Genomic DNA, 18,455 nt, shown 5'->3' with positions numbered 1-18,455 from the left:
CACCCAATCGTGATTAGCAACGGATTCTGAATCTGCTTCAACGATGCCCCCACCGACGACACGGAGCTGGGACTCATCGTACCGGAGAAGGCGGAGCGGCCCACTGATGTCGAGCTCTTGGAATGCCTCGGCGTCAGCAACAGAGAGCTTCCCAACACCATCGTCGTCCTGCCCATCTGAGAAGACAAGGTGGTGCAGGCCATGCGCGCGGGCAGCTCCTCCAACTATCCCCTCAGCAAGTGCTCTTCCTCCACAAGATAGAGAAGCTCTCTGCACGCCAGCTAAGCCCAAAAGGCTCTTCAATCTAAAGGGCATGGCAGTGCGGCGACACACTTAACGGGTGGGGATATATTTCATGCGCTCCCCCTTGTCGTGTAGCGGGGGAGTGCATGAAACACTTTCCACCTGGAGCCCCCTCTCATGCCAGCTCAGCAGAACCAACCTCGTATGCCACGACAACAGCCCTCTCACCACCTCGGAATCCGGATGCTCTAGACCTGACACGACGCCTACCTATATGCCTAGCTTGTCAAGCATTAGCATTTACTCCCTGTGCCCTTGTGCAGATGCTGATCTTTGAAAGCTGGTCGCTTCCATCTCAATGGTTTCTCTATTTTTTGAGTAATCCAAAACATTCTTCGTTTAATATTTCTAAATTCGAGGCGCATACCACAGTATTCTTGATTCTAGACTCCATAGAGCACCCTAACCGTATCATTAGTACGTCAATGAGCTAATTAATCAACCAAATAAAAGAAAGATAATTAAAGACCTTCACATTATCGACTGCTTGCATTAGTCTAATACAATCGCAGAATGATCATTATTAGATGCAACAGTATAAACAACTTGCATTAGTAGTACTCGTACTTGATCCAGAATGCAAATTATTAGTATTGAAACGCTCCATAATGACAATCATCACAATGCATGAGGGGCTTAATTGAGGGCGCCAGCATCACAATTAATAATAACGATTTTTTAAAGACCACACAGTGGATTGATCACTGTATTTGTGCAATTTTCTTGTATCATCCAAAATATACAATAAGAGATATCTAGTTGTCTTCAAATGATGATTAGTGATAATCTCTCTCTCTCTCTCTCTCTCTCTCTCTCTCTCTCTCTCTCTCTGATCAAGCAACAGAAAGTGGGCAGAGGGGAGAAAGGTCCCAGGAGTTCCACATAGCAGCCTCTTATTGGCTTTGGGCATCTGAGTTATTGTTATTATCGCCATTAGAGCCCAGATTGGAGAAGGTTATAATGGAAGATATGGGACTAAGCTCCACCAATTATTTCACGCATGTAGAGGGAGTGATTGCTGGGACGTAACAACACAAAACATGACAGAAAAGCAAGCTCTCAACCATCTGCTCGAGGTACATATGGTGAACCCGATTCTTCGAGAACAAAGAGGGATCCCACAGGAACTTGCTGAATATCCCAGCTAGTATATTGTTGATATATCTTGTTTTCAGGCACGTCTAGGAAACTCATAACGTACCCATCCTCTTCACAATGTAGACCATGCGTAACGGAAAATTTTCCTCCAAGGCATTATAAAACTATCACACAAACGTTTGGATTTCCCTATACTTTTGTTAGCTCAAAGTAAAGGAAACATTTCCTCCAAGGCATCATTTAAAAAAAATAATTATGATATTACATGAGTACATAAAAGGGATGTCTAGACTCTTGGTAATAATTAAAATTCCACCTTTCATTCAAAAGATTACTAGTACTTGTCATTAATGTTTATGTTCAAACTGGGTCGTGCAGTGCATCTCAAGAAAGCTATCTTTGGAGCAAACTATAAAGGCTGGTAAGGATAAAGGACTAATAGGAATAGTAAGTATGTTTGCTTGTTGCTTAGTTTGATGTTTGTGGTGCCAAGCTTTTGGAATATCATGACTTGTCTTTGATTAATTTATAGGATAAATCCATAATGAAATCGGGGCTATTGAGTCGAAAAGCCAAAACTGCTTATAAAGTAGACAAGTGCTTTGTAGTTGTAGTACCAGGAAAGCTACTATTGTTTAAGGTAACTCCTCTTCTATGATAGTATTTACATTATTTCTAGTTTACCTTAATCAATGCAATAACTCATAATACCCAACCTATGCATTGATTAGGGCTCTGATATTTCTTCAAAACGTGTTAGATATGTCACAACCTTGGCAAGAGCAAGGGTTGAGGTATGCTCTCATCTCTCTTATAACGTGTAACAAACTCACAACATAATGTGCATATGCTGAACAAATTCCTCATACTCCATACTATTCTTAACAAGCCTATATTCTCTATGTCATGTCGTTTTACATTGACTTGTTCTTAACAATCCTACATGGGAAACTAGAACAATAGGGGTACATTGACTTGTTCTAAACAATCCTTCATGGGCCCCACCACCATAATAAGGGCACACTTTCCTAGGCTCTCTAGGAGATACTCTCCACTTTGCCTCCATATGTTCAATCACTTTATCCACAATTTTCTTACCATCCTTCTTGGAAGGTCTACTTTTAAATTGGTTCAAGAGTATTGAACCATTGTCACACATTCACAATCGGCATAATACACAATCGCCAAGGTGCTTTTTATAAGAAAGACTTTTCGATCAACATGCATCAATGCTATACATGGTTCAAAAAAGTTCATATCCATTAAAAGGAAGCTACTTGAAAAAAAAGTTCATATCCATTAAAAGGAAGCTACTTGAAAAAAAAGCACTAGCATAAGCATAATGAAGAACAAAATTAAGCCCAAGTGTTTTATGTCACTAGTTACAATGATCACTCTGCATCCCCATCCAAAGCTTTGGCATCCAAAGTTGCTTGCATGGAGCGTTTTTTGGTAGCTGCGGGCCGTGGAAAAGGAAGAGCGCTATTTTCTATATATGCTTTTCTCCCAAAAGGACGCTCAATGAATGGTCTTGCTTGTTGTATAGAATTTCCAAAACCATCTTGTACAATCTGAAAATTCTCAGCAGGATACAATGCTCCATGCTCGTCCCTTGCTTGCACCTCTTGCATTTGAAGCAATAACCTTTGCATTAAGGCATCAAAATGTGCTTGTAAGCTTGGTTTTCCTTCCACCATGTGTACAATGCGCTCATAGCAATCTGTCACATTAGGCTTCTTTGCATTTGGCTCTTGAGTACCTTGTTGAGAATGGTCTACATTCTCAATGCTGAGTCTCCTCTATGACAGAAATACAATTTGAGCCAATACATGTGTCATGGCCATTGTCATACAACTCCAAACACTTACCAATGATAGTATTTAAATTAAAACCCTTTAGTAGCATGACCTTTACTTGGTGCTTACACATATTGCCCTTCATTGCCCATCCACAATTACAACAACCCCAATCACAATCGGCATTATACACAATGTAATGGATCTTGGCGCCCGAGGATTGACTTTTTACCTTTGCCATAACCCTTGTGCCTTCATTAAAAAATAGTACATCTCCATCTAGGATGCTCTGAGCTCTTTCCAGTGAATGCTCAATCAATCTTTTTATGGCTTTATTTATGACAAAGCCACCCTTCTTTGCCTCATCTATATACCAAAAATAAGACAAACATGCTGTCATAAGTTTGTGCAAAAGCCAATCAATTCTACGTCCCCATATGTACTTCTTGCCACATAAGAAACGAGACTTTAAAGTAGCATGATATGACTCGATAGCTCCATTTGTATCTTGATTTGCATGCGGAAGCATCCTCAAGCTTCTTGCCCACATCTCTACAAAAAGATAAGGCCCAGGTGAGCACTAATGCATAAAAAGTACATTAGGTTCCAATGATGTATTAACACTAGTTCTGTAATTGGACACTAAAGTGTCTTGAGGACACTAAAGTGTCCTGAAAGTTAGCATTTTTCTTGAATTTTTGTGGGCAATCTATTAAGAGTTTTGAAATGCTTAACATCCACAGATGTTCCTCAAGACCCAAAAAAAAATTGAGATTTTTTAAATTGCACTTTTCTTAGCTTTTGCAAGGCAATATTTTAATTTTCTTAGACCATTAGGACTTGTTTGGGGTTTTCTTGGGCCCTTTTATTTGGACACTTAGTGAAATGCTTAAAATGCTAATCAAGCTTTGACCAAGCTAGTGGCCTAGGCCTGAAAATGCATTTTTCCTTTTCTACAAAAAAGAAAATAGGCCTAAAGGTAATCTAATCATTAGATCTTCTGTCCTTGGGAAGGAATATGGACCTAAATGCCTTTTTGTCTTGTAGTGAAGTACCTTTCACAAAGAATGTTTGAAAATTTTCGTCACTTTGTTCCCTCCCTTTTTGGAGGTGCTGCAGATCCCACTCTCTCTCTACACTCTCTCTCTAAAACGCGTTTAGGGTGTTTTACTTGGGTAAGGGCTTCTTTTTCTCTCTCTAGGAGCCATGGCCTGCAGATCTGGACCTCCTACTCCATCATCCTCTCCACCAGCTCTCATGGAAGAGCTCACCATCCCCTCTTGTGAAGGTACAGATCTACACATCCTTGCAAGCTGAAGCTCTCCATCTCCATCACTAGCAAGCTCTCCATATCTATCATCCTCTCCACCAGCTCTCATGGAAGAGCTCACCATCCCCTCCTGTGAAGGTACAGATCTACACATCCTTGCAAGCTGAAGCTCTCCATCTCCATCACTAGCAAGCTCTCCATATCTATCTCCTCAAGGCCTCCATTTCTCTATATCCATCTGCATCTCCTCCACCTCCATCTCCATCACCATCTCCATCTTCATCTCCTCCATCACCATCCACATTTCCATCCTCCACCTCCATCCTCCATCTCCATCATCTCCATCACCATCCACATTTCCATCTCTGTATCCATCTACATCTCCATCTCCATCACCATCTAGATTTCCATCTCTGTATCCATCTACATCTCCATCTCCATTTGCTAGGTACAATGGCTCTACGGGACATCACCAACAAGCAATCAAAGTTTCGCTTGCACGTGGACTTAGACGAGGAGTATGCCACAATGCGAAGTAATCGAACGAAGGGATGTATTCCTGCTGAGGTGCTACGACTTCAAGGTGCAAAAGCCATTGATCTTTGGACTGATGGAAGCATTTATCCCCTTGATCCACAGACTGGTGCACCTCCCCCTTTTCGTAATATCACGCAGGTCGTACGCTTCTTGGGTGATGGTTATAATGGTTTCTTAGGGTACTGTCAGAGGCTCTATTCTTTGTACTTGCAGGAACTCTCAAATCAAAATCACCTCAGGAAGCTTCTAAAATTATGCAAGGCAGAAAAGGAAGAATGTGCGTCAACTTTCATGGCCACAAAAGAACATATGCTGGCTCGAGTCAAGGATCTAGAGAAGGAGGATGCAGAGCAGAAGATGAAGCTTGATAAAGGTGTGGAAAGGAGGGATCGAGCTATAGAGAACTATCTCCGTCTTCGAAACTCAACTCGGAACCTTCGCCGACGTGTCGATCATTTCACTCACCTCCCCGTGGGATATAATGCAAGGCAGCGAAAGCGCAAGCCTCTGAGTCTTCTTTCCAAAGATGGGGGGGCTCGCAAGCGACGTGTGCGTCAAACAAGGTAATCACAGCTTCAAAACTAGCATTACATTCCTTTTTCATATAGTTATGTCATTGACTCTGAACTATGTGATGTCCAGGGAATGTGCTAAAGCAATATTAGGTTGTTCCAATACTGAGGAGTCTATCCTTGAGCACATTATTCCAGAGCAGAAAGTAATCAATATGATAACCAATCCAGTAAATGGTGCGTTGCGTGACAGGATTCAAAAGTATTTTCTCAAGGAATTCGAGCAGATTGTCAGTCCCATTGACATGCTCACTGTGTGCGACACAGCAGGTATCAGTGATAAGGGATACAGGGCTTTGTATACTTGCATCACAGCACGTCTACGAGGCAAAGGAATGACACGATCTATACTTCCAACACCATACAGTATAGTTATGGCAAGGAAGTCAGCAAACAACAATATTGCCGACTTGCTAGGCGGCTACAGATGGGTGGATGGTAGCATGCCAATGTCAAATTCAAAAGATTTTGCTTACAACAAGTTTAACAATGTTTACGTCGAGGTGGAGGCGCTTCAACGAGCTATGATTCAGTTTTATGATATGACATTAGAGGAGACGGATGGAAAGGCTATATTTGTCCTCAAATTGGATGAATGTCAGGTTGTAAAGGGCCAAAGGGTGGAACGTACAAGTCTGACACTCATGAGCAGGGCATTGAAGCGAAAGAGCTTAGACGGCGAAGATGAAACAGGTGATGCGGAGAATAACTTGCACACAAAGCGACGCAAGCAAGATTACTTTGGAGTGCAGTCTGAGAAGAACATATGGTGGCAGGCGGCATGGACCCTTCCGCACGAGGACCATGACAGTCTGAGGTGGTACTTCACCCGTACAGGTATTCAAGGAGTGATACACAGGCAATCAAATGGTGAAGTCTTGCATGTGCCTGGCACTGGTCACTTTGAAATAGAGTGGCACCTTGGTGGTGATCTCAAGACCCTCAAATGCATGTTGGGAACTAAAAGCGGTGCTAACACTTTGTTTCCATGCATCTTTTGTTGTCATCCAAGGATGCCAAGTGTCGCAGTGGGGAAGGCCAAACAAGCAACCAAGGTGAAAGGTCGTAAGCAGGCAAGTGCAAAGGGCTCAAATCAATTACAAAAAGGGAAGGGTATGCACGTCTGGCTCAATGGAATTATGAGCTGCAATCAAAGCAAGGCACCATCTCGCGCAGAGGAGGATGCTACTTGGAACCCTATTCTTTCAATTCCACTGTCGCGAGTACATGTGTGTACCTTGCACGCAAGACTTAGAATTTTGGACAAATTGTTGATGCTCCACATCAATTATGCTTGGAACATGGAGCCAGAGTCACGGCGAGAACAGGGCATCCAAGAGCTTGAAGTTGTTTTATCATCCGTGGGGCTTCACGCAGGTGCTGTCACCCTCTCTAAGGATCGCAAAAACCCATCAAGTACCCAAGATAACCCTAATAAGATATGTATGGGTGGTGCAAAAGCAAGACACCTGCTCTCAAACTATGGTGAGGCTCAAAGCCATACACATTTTGAATTATGGAAGCAGATTTGTGATGTAACAACCTATCGAGGCAATGAGGCGACACTAGGATTGAAGCGTGCACATGTGTGGGAAGCTTGTGATGAGATGATGAGGCTTCTTGAGCGCCCGTATCTTGATGAAGCAGAGATAGCTACATTCAAGACTTCGATTGACAGATTCACAGAAGAAATGATCGATGCTTGGGGGGAAACTCATATAACACACTACATGCATATTCTCTATGCGCACAGTTCCTTCTTTCTAGATGAATATGGGTCTCTTGCACTCTGGAGCAACCAAGGCATGGAACGATCACATTACCAAGCCAAGGCGGCCTATTTTAAGAACACGGGTCATGGTGGTGGCAAGGTTCGCAGCAATGCGTTTCAGGAAATGTTCAATTGGTTTTACCGTGCACTTACTGGGAGAAAGGCCCAAAAGCGAGCCGGAAATTTGTCTTTGAGGCGCAAAATCATGAAGGTGTTAGGTGCAAGGCGAAAGAGAAGGGTGCAATGCGTCAATGGCACGTGAAAGAGCGAGGCAATGGCACAGTGGTCGACTAAGAAATGGCCGTGTGTGGTTACCCACCCAATAATTCTTGTTCGCCACTTTTTGGCGCGTTCATTTTGTAAATTGACTTTTTTGTAATTTTGGCCTCCTATAAATATCAATGAGTTTTATAGTCATTTTTAAAAGTCTTGACTTGTGAGCTCTCTCTCTTCCTCTCCCCTTGACTCTCTCGCGCGCGCTCTCTCTCTCTCTCTCGCTCGTGCAGTAATATCTCACGCACATGGAGCCCCCAAATGATCCTCCCTCCAATACGCAGGATGACATTTTCAAAGACCTTGGGCCCTTACCGGTGGCACATAGAACTGCAATCCCAAACATTTACCCACAAGCCCAAGTGGATCTGGAAGCTGAGCGTGTGAGGCTTGAGCGAGAGGCCCAAGAGGCCCAAGAAGCCCAAGAAGCGAAGAGATTACACAAAGAAGCAGAGGACATGGAGGCAGCTGAGAGAGCAAGAAAAGAAGCCGAAGAGACGGTCAGAACTCAAGAGGACGAGGCAGCAAAGAAAGCACAGGAGGATGAGGCTGCCAAGAAGGAGGAAGAAGACGAGGCAGTTAGGAAGGCGGAGGCAGATAAGAAGGCTGTAGAAGAAGCTCAGGCCGCCGCAAGCAACAAGAGAAGAATAGCATTCTTTGCTGCGGAGGAGGATTGGCTTAACAGAAAAGCTCACGGATTTGTTGCTGACCTGCGAATGGCCGGATACGAAGATGACACAATTTTGGAAGCGGCCATACAAAGTCTTCGAGCAGAATATACAAAGAGGAGAAATGAAGACACAGTAGAAAGGGAGCACCTGCCGAGCAATAGGATTGTCAATGCAATGCTAGACAGAGTCTTGGCTCGTGCACTTGGTAAAGGAAAGAGAAAACTCTCAGCTGAGGAAGTAGAAAATAAGAGACAGAAGCTTGAACGAGAAGCCAGGGCAGCAAACACACGGAGGCTTCGTGAGGAAAAAGACAGGAAAGATGAAGAGGAGCGAGTAAGGAAGGAGGCAGAGCAGCGAGCAGCTCCGAAGACTCCATCTGCAAAGACAAAGAAAACTCCAACACCTGCAAAGGCTAAGAAGGGGAAAACCATTCCTAAACGCTCAAAAATCCCTTCCGATAACTTCCAAGAGCAGCGACAGAAGTTTAAAAATGACACGCCAGCTTGGACTCGCCACGCGCAAGCACCACCGCCCCCAACAACGCAGAAGAAGCAAAGGTGGAGACCAGGGACAGTTGCCCTTAGAGAAATTCGCAAATATCAAAAGACCTGCACACCAATTATTCCAAAGGCACCTTTTGGGCGTCTCGTCAAAGAGATTATCCACGACCAGCACCGGGATGTCAATCGTGTGCAAGCGGCGGCACTAGGCGCTCTGCAACAAGGTGCCGAGGATATTTTGGTTTCGCTTTTCCAAGACGCGGTTTTGTGCATGGTGCATGCAAAACGTGTCACTTTGAAGCCATCTGATCTTCATCTAGCTAGGCGTATCCGTGGAGAGGAAGCTCTCTTTCACTAGATAGGGGAAGCCTTGTAATGCAACAAACCGTGTTTTGTAATCTCAATTTGATTAATGAAAAACCATGTCTATTTTCAAAAAAGTTATTTTCTATTGCAAGTGATTGTTGTCTTGTCAAGGTAATTGTAGTCTTTTGCATGTAATTGTTGTCGCTATGTACATTCGACCTCATGTGAACGCTCGTCTGCCACCGCCCGTCCGACTTTGGCTCGACTCGACGGGCCAATTTCTCCCGCGTATGGCCCCAGAAGGGTATATCAGCTGTGCGGGGTGCGCCGGGGCCGAGGGGGGGGGGCCGGTGGTCGCTCCGTGGAGCCTGTGTGCCACGGAGCGACTTTTGGCTGTTTGACCAGGTCAAACAGCCAAAAGTCGCTCCGTGGCACACAGGCTCCACGGAGCGACCACCGGCCCCCCCCCCTCGGCCCCGGCGCACCCCGCACAGCTGATATACCCTTCTGGGGCCATACGCGGGAGAAATTGGCCCGTCGAGTCGAGCCAAAGTCGGACGGGCGGTGGCAGACGAGCGTTCGTAAAAATTGATTGAAACATCATAACAGGACACGACAACAACATATAAACACATCAAGAAGATAAAACTTAAAATCAGCTCGAAAAACATCTTGATGTCATTAATTGTTTGATTTTCACAGACGAGCGTTCACAAAAATTGATTGAAACATCATGACAGGACACGACAACAACATATAAACACATCAAGAAGATAAAACTTAAAATCAGCTCGAAAAACATCTTGATGTCATTAATTGTTTGATTTTCACAGAAGGCAAATGATTACATTGGATCTAGCCAACTCGCTTGATGAGCTTGGTGAAAGCCTCGTGGGTGAGAGTCTTTACTGATGGTTTGTCACCAATGCGTTCGGCTATCTCTTTGGCATCAGTGATGCCTTGTCCAAGGCTAAGGCCACAAAATCCTAGGAAAGACCCTGCACCTTTATCACCAAAGCTATAGATAGCTGCTTCCCTATTTACAAGAATACATTTATGGGCATTTTGGGCTATAGGGGCTTCAGACAGGACGGCGCTTAGGGCTCTGCACTTCAAAAATTCAGCTTGCGCATCATTTGAAAAGTCGTTGTGAATTACGCGAAGCATCTCGGCATTGAAGCTCGGGATGTAGTGCCATAGCGCAGCATCTTTCCCCTCCACCTCCTTTCGTGCTCCACCCTTTCGGCTTGCGAACCAGTCCATTTCTCTTGCGGTCTACAAAGTAGATAGAAGAATGAGTTGACTTCAAAAAATTACAAATTAAGAAGGGAAGAAATTGGGTGTACTACCTCAGTGGCATCATCATGATCCGCAAGGTCTGCATCACTAATATTGATGCTCCCGAGGCTGACAGAATCCGAAATGGCAAGCGGCTTGTGAGGGGCAAAGCTAGTTTCTGGCACACTCTCGTAGAAATCCTTGCACTGGGATATTTGTACAAGAGTCTCTGCCACAAGGGACTCTATTGAGACATGATTTTCCGGGAGCGCAAGCACCTTTGTGACATCTGCGGAACTGAAGTCAATGTGGATGTCATCATCTTTGGACGGCTGTTGTGTGTCTCGCATGCCCGCGTACATAGCAATGACTGAGAGAGTTTCATCCTGGTGTAGCCCAAGGACATGGGCGATGTCATCCAAAAATAAGAACTCTACACCTTCTACTATGATGGGGTGTAGAGTTCGCACTTCGAGCTCTGGAACTTCATCCATGACATCGTCCCCTTCGATGTCCCGTTTCACAGCCTCAGCTTGCGGCTCTTCCGCCAGAGTCACAAGTGCAAGAGATGCTTCTTGCACTGGGGTGACAATCTCTTCCTTTGGGTCAGCTTCCTTGATCAAGAGATAAGGTGTGGCTTTCTTTGGAGGAGTGGCCTTCCTCTTTCCCTTGCTTTTCTCTGTTCCCTCTAAGATCAGGAGGGCAAGAGTCATGTCCCACCTCAAAAAACTTGTGCCAATGTTGCCCATTCCAAGACCTACGAGGTTATCTTCTTCCTCCTCCCTTAGATATGCGCTACTAAGGCCTTTGAGGAATCTTGCAAGCCTAAACCTGAAATTTTTGTCCGCTTTGTAGGTATGCTTGATAAGATCCACAGGCACCCAAGTTCCCTCCTCGTCTTCAAAGTTGACACAATATTCAGCCATGTATGTGTCCATGTAGCTAGTGAACGCCCCAAACACGTCATTATGGAGTTCGGCGGTGCCTTCCATGTCAATAGATGTCTGAAAGATGGGTGCAAGCTTCTCGATCAAGTGATCGAGGTCAAGCTTGTGCAATTGAGATAGGAGAGCTTGGGCGGGGGTGGCCATGCTTGAGTAGCGAAGAAAGCGAGGGGACCGCAAAGATGCCGAGAGTGAGGAGATGAACTCAAAGTGGCCAAAAGTGACTTATAAAGAGGTCTTTAAAAATTTTTTTATGTTTAAAAACTCACTTAAAACCTCCAAAAAAATAAAAACACGCGACAAAACTTAAAAGTGCACAAAATTGAACGCAAATTGCGAGTAGCCAAAATTGTTTTGAATTAATCTCTCAAAATCTGTTACATAGCTTGCTTGATATGGATACATCTGGGGAAGGGAATGCTTTTACAAAAGTAAGATGCCTCTTTCCTCTTACGTAGAGGTGTGTTATCAATCACAAATGAAAAGTCACCTTTCAGTGCAAACCTAAGGCCTAAGTACTCCCTTAGGTTCGCCATATTCCAATCAGCATTTACTACGATATCCCACACATCAGCTTGCGTGCTAACATGTACATCAAGCTGTTCTGCATCGTTGATGTCCGAATCGAGTGCTTGCCATTCGCCTCCAGTCAGCTTCCAACGTCTGTAAGGAAAGATAATAGAGAGTTGTTGCTTTCCAAGCTGGTACCGAACGACCATCTTCTCCGACACCACCATGCACTTTATCTTGTCACCCTGATGTTGAATAACCTTCAAATCCCATGAAGGTGGCAAAAAGGCACTCATTACTGTGCCTCCCTTTGCAATCCACATTGTAGGAGTCCGGTGAACATCAGTCTCCTTGAACAAAAACACAAACAAATGTAAAGGCATGAAGAACGTGAGAGTCGCACGATGTGACCCATAGGTGCACTTCATTGCATTGCACACATCAATCTCAATCCGACGTCTGGTTAGTGCAACCAAAGTATTGTCGGGCTTTGGCCAATCATGGTCCATGAGACTTGGTGTAGGGAGCCTCCGTAGAGTCCCAGAACCATCTCTTGACGTGGGTACAATATACTCTGCATGAAAGAAGAAAACTGAGCGCTCTAAAAGCTCTGATGTTGAACAACCAGTATATAGTAGCTTGCCGATTTCAAAGTGATGCGCCTCAAAGGTTCCAGAAAGGGCCTCTAAAGGCTCCCATTCCACAAATGTCGACGGAAAGATGTCTGCACAGAACATTACAAGAACACACTTGAAAAAATCAAGCTTCCGTAACATGAAATGATATTAGCATGTCTCAGTGCAGCCCATAAAACAAGAAGCACAAATAAAACTTACAATTTGCAGGAAAGCGTTTGTGATTGGCATTGTCAACACGGAGTTGCGATGCCTTGTAGACGTGTTGGATCATCACCTGCTTGCTTCCGTCAGCCCCCTGCTTGAGATCCACTATGCGACCCTTCCAATGGTGTGACTTTAACCCTATGTATCTGCGAGAGACTTTGTGGGCTCCCCTTGTGCTTGGACGCATCGTCACCCACATTCCTTTTGCAAAGGTGCTTGTAACCCACAAGCCAGTGTCGTCTTGTTCGTTGCTGCTGCTAAAGGACTCCACCCTTGAACGAGGTCGGCGACTCATTGTGCTTGGCTAACCGACTAAGCTAAATGCTATGAAGTTGTAGGTGTGTGAGAAGATCTCTGCAACCTAATGCTAGCAGAGCATATAAGCTGGCAAGAGGAGTCAAGAATGTGTATAAGCTAGCAAGAGGAGAGTGAAGAATGTGTGCAAGCAAGAGAGGATGGACTTGATGGGGAAAAAAGGACTGTTTTCCAAGCTTTCCATAGCCAAGAAGATCTCTGCAACCTAATGCTAGCAGAGCATATAAGCTGGCAAGAGGAGTCAAGAATGTGTATAAGCTAGCAAGAGGAGAGTGAAGAATGTGTGCAAGCAAGAGAGGATGGACTTGATGGGGGAAAAAGTGGACTGTTTTCCAAGCTTTCCATAGCCAAGAAGGCACAGAAAGATAGATCTAACTTTAGGAGGGAAGGGGAAGGCAGAATGGGGAGGGAGGAGGCCAAAAAAGATTCTTTTAGTTAGAGAGAGACTCAAAACCGAATTGCTAGTTTTAGAGAGAGGAAGAGGGAGTGGGGAGAGGGAAAAGTAGCTTTAAATGAGGGATAATGATGGGGGGGCGTTTCTGGCCCTAGCCCACTTTTTGAGGTGGGGTCATTTATGCCAGTTTGAGCTGTCTTTATTAAAAAAAGGTGGGAAATCTGATTTTATTGAAAGATTTTGCATTTTCAGCCCAATTTCTTTAAAAAAAAAACGTATGATTCAAGTTTGACCCCTACATATTAGGGGCAGGGAAACCCAACATTTTTCTCCACATGGCCTTCTCCCATTGCACCATTCCTTAATGACTGTCATTAGGCTTGGGGCAAATTAAAGGGCCCAAGAAGACCCCAAACAAGTCCTAATGCACATGCTGATAAAACGCATGATTTTTGCTGTTTTCAAAATAGTAGTAATTTGTACATAACTTTTAGAAGGAACATAGTTTGATCATGAAACTTGGCTTGATGGAAAGCCCATGATGTAAACTAAATCTTGGAATCATCAAACGATAATTATTGGATAAATTTTTGACTCGCTAATATTGAAATGATGTTTTTTATACAGGTGGAGCATGAATTTTTCTCCTTCCATATGCAAGCTAATAATGTAAAACTTGAGGTGCACCCATGTTATATAGGGTAAATACTACTTTGTTTTGAATTTTCCAAAACTTTAGAGCCACTTTTTGGGCCTTTTCTCATACATGGCCTTTTGCGCAACTTGTTTTTAATACGTAAAATGTCTAATTATGAGCCTAATTTTGATTTTCATCAAAGGGGAAAGCTGTGTAAGTGCATTATTTGTTGTAACTATAGGTGTAGACTACTTGTGCAAGCGTAGTTATGATTAGTTTTTGAAAAAAGATGATCAAATTTTGTATTTTTGTTTTTTACAGTTTTTTTAGAACTAGGCGATAAGAACCTACTTAAGTGGAGGCTAAGTTAGTGTCATACACATCAAATTATGGCTTATTTATCTCATCTCAAGCATGAAAACCAATAATCAACATTCTCATTGATAGGGCTACAATTTTTTTTAATGGCGTGATTGAGTTTTGATAATACGCGTTACTTTTGCTGATTTTATACAACTTTTTTGGAAAAAATTCTAGGAAAGGAAAATGATTTTTTTGGTGAACTTCTACCTCCTTGGACTGATGTATGCTATCAAAATATCTTGGTAAAAATGCTATTGATATCATTGGATTTTTTTTTTGAGAGAATGATGCTTGCATATTTGAAAAAATCCTGAAAAATCCTGAAAAATGTTCATTTTCAAGACATATGCTACTTTGTTGCTTATGTACTTCCAAATAAAAAGGCATTTTATATGTTTAGCATTTTTTACATAAGCATAGGGTTATGTTCTACATGCCCAATGAAGCATTTTGGTTTTTAAAGCCTACATTAGGAGTTTGATTTTTTTTCGCAACCCCCAAAAAAGGACACTCAAGTGTCCTGTTTTGGTACCAAACTAGTGTTAAAGCTTCAATCAAACTTTTAACTTCTTAAGCTTAGAAGGTCGAACTTACCAACTTTTGAAACCCAATAAGTTCGACCTTCTTAAGCTTAGAAGGTCGAACTTACCAACTTTTGAAACCCAATAAGTACGAAAATATTCAATAAAGGCCTCCTCATGTGAAAAGTCAACCAAGAACTCCAATACACTATCTTTTATATTGTCTATGGCAATGGCATCCGAAGCTCCCCCTTGGACACGCATGTTCATGATTGCACCTAGGCGTCTAAACATGATAGCTCTAACTTTCCAATCTTGTACCTTCTTCACTAAGTGCTTCAACCAACTTCGACGAACGTGCCATAAACATAAATAAATTGGTATGTTGAATACCACCCTATTTTCAAGATTGCAATAAATTAGAAATAAAAGTTTAGCTAGTTTGACAAAGAGAAAGAGATAATACTTTGTGAGCAATAATGTGGGCATGCACATGATTTACCTCATGGCATTTATCTCGGCGGTTGCATCATCAACAAGAAAGGCATTTGGATCCCATGATTTGTTGTAGTCAAGTATTTTATTGCGAAGACTTGTAAGCCATTGGACAATAGTGTCCGTATCAGAGCTTGATGTTATGATCCACGCAACTGGGACTCCATTTTGATAGTTATCAAATACTAGCATAGTGTAGAGTTGGAACTAAACAAAAAATATTCAATGAGATAGAATCTTAACATTTTTACATATAAAGTAGCATAAAAAAAGTACATATATACTACATGCGTACCTTGTAAAAGTTTATTCCAAACGTTGAATCCATTGATATGACCCCATTGTTGCCATGTGTGTTGAGCTTCTCAAGTTGCCAATGTGTTTGAATACCTAGCACAAATGGCTTATTGTTTGTAGCATCCATCTCCGCATAGTAGAAGACATCTTGAGAGTGTTGTTGTGCCCACATGCGAACACTTTGGGCATCACTAGAATGTAGCTCATGAGTACTACTTGCATGCTTCCTAGCAATATTTAAGATGTCTTTAAGTGATAGGAAATCATCTCGTGACAATGTATAGCTAGGATTGTTTACTTTTTTTTTGTGAACAACTTGAATATGTGCCTCATGCACTTGCATTGGAGTGTAACGTTTGCAAAGCATTTCAAAAACCCATGATTTTTTTTCCAAAGAGAGCCATGGTGCAAAGGATAGGTTGTGGCCTAAAGTTACCTTGATGCCTTCTTTGTGACAAAGCTCATCATTCTCATCAACATAATGCATTTGAATATAGCAAATGCAAGCTACATCTTCTAATAGATACAATCTTTTTACAAAGAAATGACATTGACAACCACACATGCGAGTGCCTTTTACACAACCTGGACGGCTTCCTTTCCCTGTCTTTGGTGTCTTTTCATTGCGAGGAACCATGATCTCTTTTCCACGCATATCTTTAGGACCATAAGCACACCAAAACAAAGTCTCCTCTAAGTAGCTATCAAGAGTTGGTTGCTTTAAGCTACCCTTTTCATGCCTTCACACGGATTGCCGCCTAAAATTTGTGTCTGCATTTGTAAGAGACTCTTCTCCTTTTAAAAAATCTGTTAAGCGATCCTAGTGAAAATAGGCTACCCGAACATATCCATATATAGACTTTTCACACTTTTTATCGGTCCATTGTAGATGATTAGCATTGAAAGGACCCAGCGGTGGATATTGAAGGTAGATCCTAGTGTCCATTCTACACACACACAGACCAGAAATCCTAGTAAAAACCTTAGATTTTTTTAACACATAAATGAAAAGCATGAGCTCCTGCATACTTAAGTGAATCTAATGTGGAGGTCTCCCTTAGTGCATCCCTTGGCTCATTCTTTCTATTGTTCGATAAAAAAATATCTCGACATACTTAGTGCTTCAGCTTAGTGCTCGTAGATCAAACAATATCAGCAAGCTTATAAATATTCATATATATATATATATATATATATATATATATATTTATAGGCTTCAAAACTTGGGCGGTACAAATACTACAACAATATATACTCAAATGGGCGGCATACAATCAATGCATAGAACTCCGGCCTTCTTTGAAGGCTCTCTCCCTCTCTCTCTCTCTCTCTCTCTCTCACACACACACACACACCTCCCTTAAACACCTTAAAGTAATGTAATCAAACACCTTCAACCAGAGAGATGATAGAGCACAGTCTTACTTGGTGAAATAAAGGGAACTTCGCTTGCAAGTGTAAGAGTGCCAGCCTGCACAAAAACAAGAGTTAGAGAAACAAGAGAGAGAGAGAGAGAGAGAGAGGGGGGGGGAGGCTTACCAGCAGGTGAACAACAACACGTAGGAGATGGGAGCTCAAGAGAGGAGCGCGCTACATGAAAAGGAGGTGATTACTCTGAAATTATCAAATCGGGTCCTAATTACTTCTCTAATCTCGCCGATTACATCAATGATAGCTCCGCAAATCCTAGGTGCGGCGGCAGCAGCTTGATCAGTGGCCATCCATCGCAATTAGAGCCCGGATTGAAGCTGATTAGCAATGCTAACTGCGCTGGCATCAAGCATATGAATGGGCCGGCTGAACCAAGCTCGGCATGCTTGAGGGGTATGGTTGATGAGCTGGCATGAGATGGAAGCGGCCAGCTTTCAAAGATCAGCATTTGCACAGGGGCACAGGGAGTAAATGCTAATGCTTGACAGGCTAGGCGTACAGGTAGGCGTCGTGTCAGGTCTAGAGCATCCGGATTCCGAGGTGGTGAGAGGGCTGTTGTCGTGGCATACGAGGTTGGTTCTGCTGAGCTGGCATGAGAGGGGGCTCCAGGTGGAAAGTGTTTCATGCACTCCCCCGCTACCCCGCTACACGACAAGGGGGAGCCCATGAAATATATCCCCACCCCGCCGGGGAAGTGTTGCCCCAGCTTGGCATCACACAGGACTGTGTCCTGGACCTTCATCTGTTGAATAATAGCTTCTCGAATGGAGCTGAGCTCCCTGACCGAGAGACTTTTGGAAGGAACAAAATTATACACACTTCTAGGGGTTATCGCGGCCGACGAATGGAGGCGGGCAGATTTGAGAAGGATCATGAAGGCTGCCATGAATGCCTGTGGAACGCAGGAAAGGATTCCTTTGTTCCATTGGCATTCAAAGCCTATGTTCTCTCAAGAGGAGACGAGGAGGAAATCGGCGTTGATGATGAAGGGAAAGCCTGCAGCGACGTTCGTGGGTAGGAAGGCATACAGATCCGGTTGCGTATCATCTGCACCACTTTGTTGCTCTTGTGAGAAGGCCAGGGTGAATATAGTCCAGGTGTGGACGTCACGGCGGTGTTCCACCTCATGGTCGGGCTTCAACGGAAACTCTTGCTGCCAGACATGGTATAAGACCGCTTCTTTGTCGGAGCAGGACAAGCGGACCTCTGCGTAGGTGCAGTTGTTTGGGATCATGCTAAGACATTCTCTAGGAGGCGGTTCCCCGGCGTGGCCTCAACTGGTGGATCAGGTTCCCATTTCTTCTCCCATCCCTCTCTGGCCCGAACTCTGA

The 18,455-nt window shown here is 43.4% G+C and overlaps 1 protein-coding gene across 1 annotated transcript; it reads right to left on the bottom strand.

The window, feature by feature from the left end:
• Window positions 1–418: 418 nt before the first annotated feature.
• LOC147618767 (uncharacterized) lies at window positions 419–17,866 on the bottom strand. The gene is made up of 5 exons (XM_086774370.1): window positions 17,624–17,866; window positions 15,692–16,423; window positions 15,404–15,603; window positions 15,030–15,298; window positions 419–513 (listed from the first exon to the last, which is right to left on the bottom strand). The coding sequence occupies exons 1-5, from the start codon at window positions 17,864–17,866 to the stop codon at window positions 419–421; spliced, it is 1,539 nt and encodes a 512-aa protein (XP_086630496.1).
• Between the last annotated feature and the right edge of the window lie 589 nt (window positions 17,867–18,455).

This window comes from Cibotium barometz, chromosome 34 (genome assembly GCF_041138505.1).
Source record: "Cibotium barometz isolate CiBa-2024 chromosome 34, ASM4113850v1, whole genome shotgun sequence".
NCBI lineage: Eukaryota > Viridiplantae > Streptophyta > Polypodiopsida > Cyatheales > Cibotiaceae > Cibotium > Cibotium barometz.
This window is presented reverse-complemented; position numbering and strand designations above follow the sequence as displayed.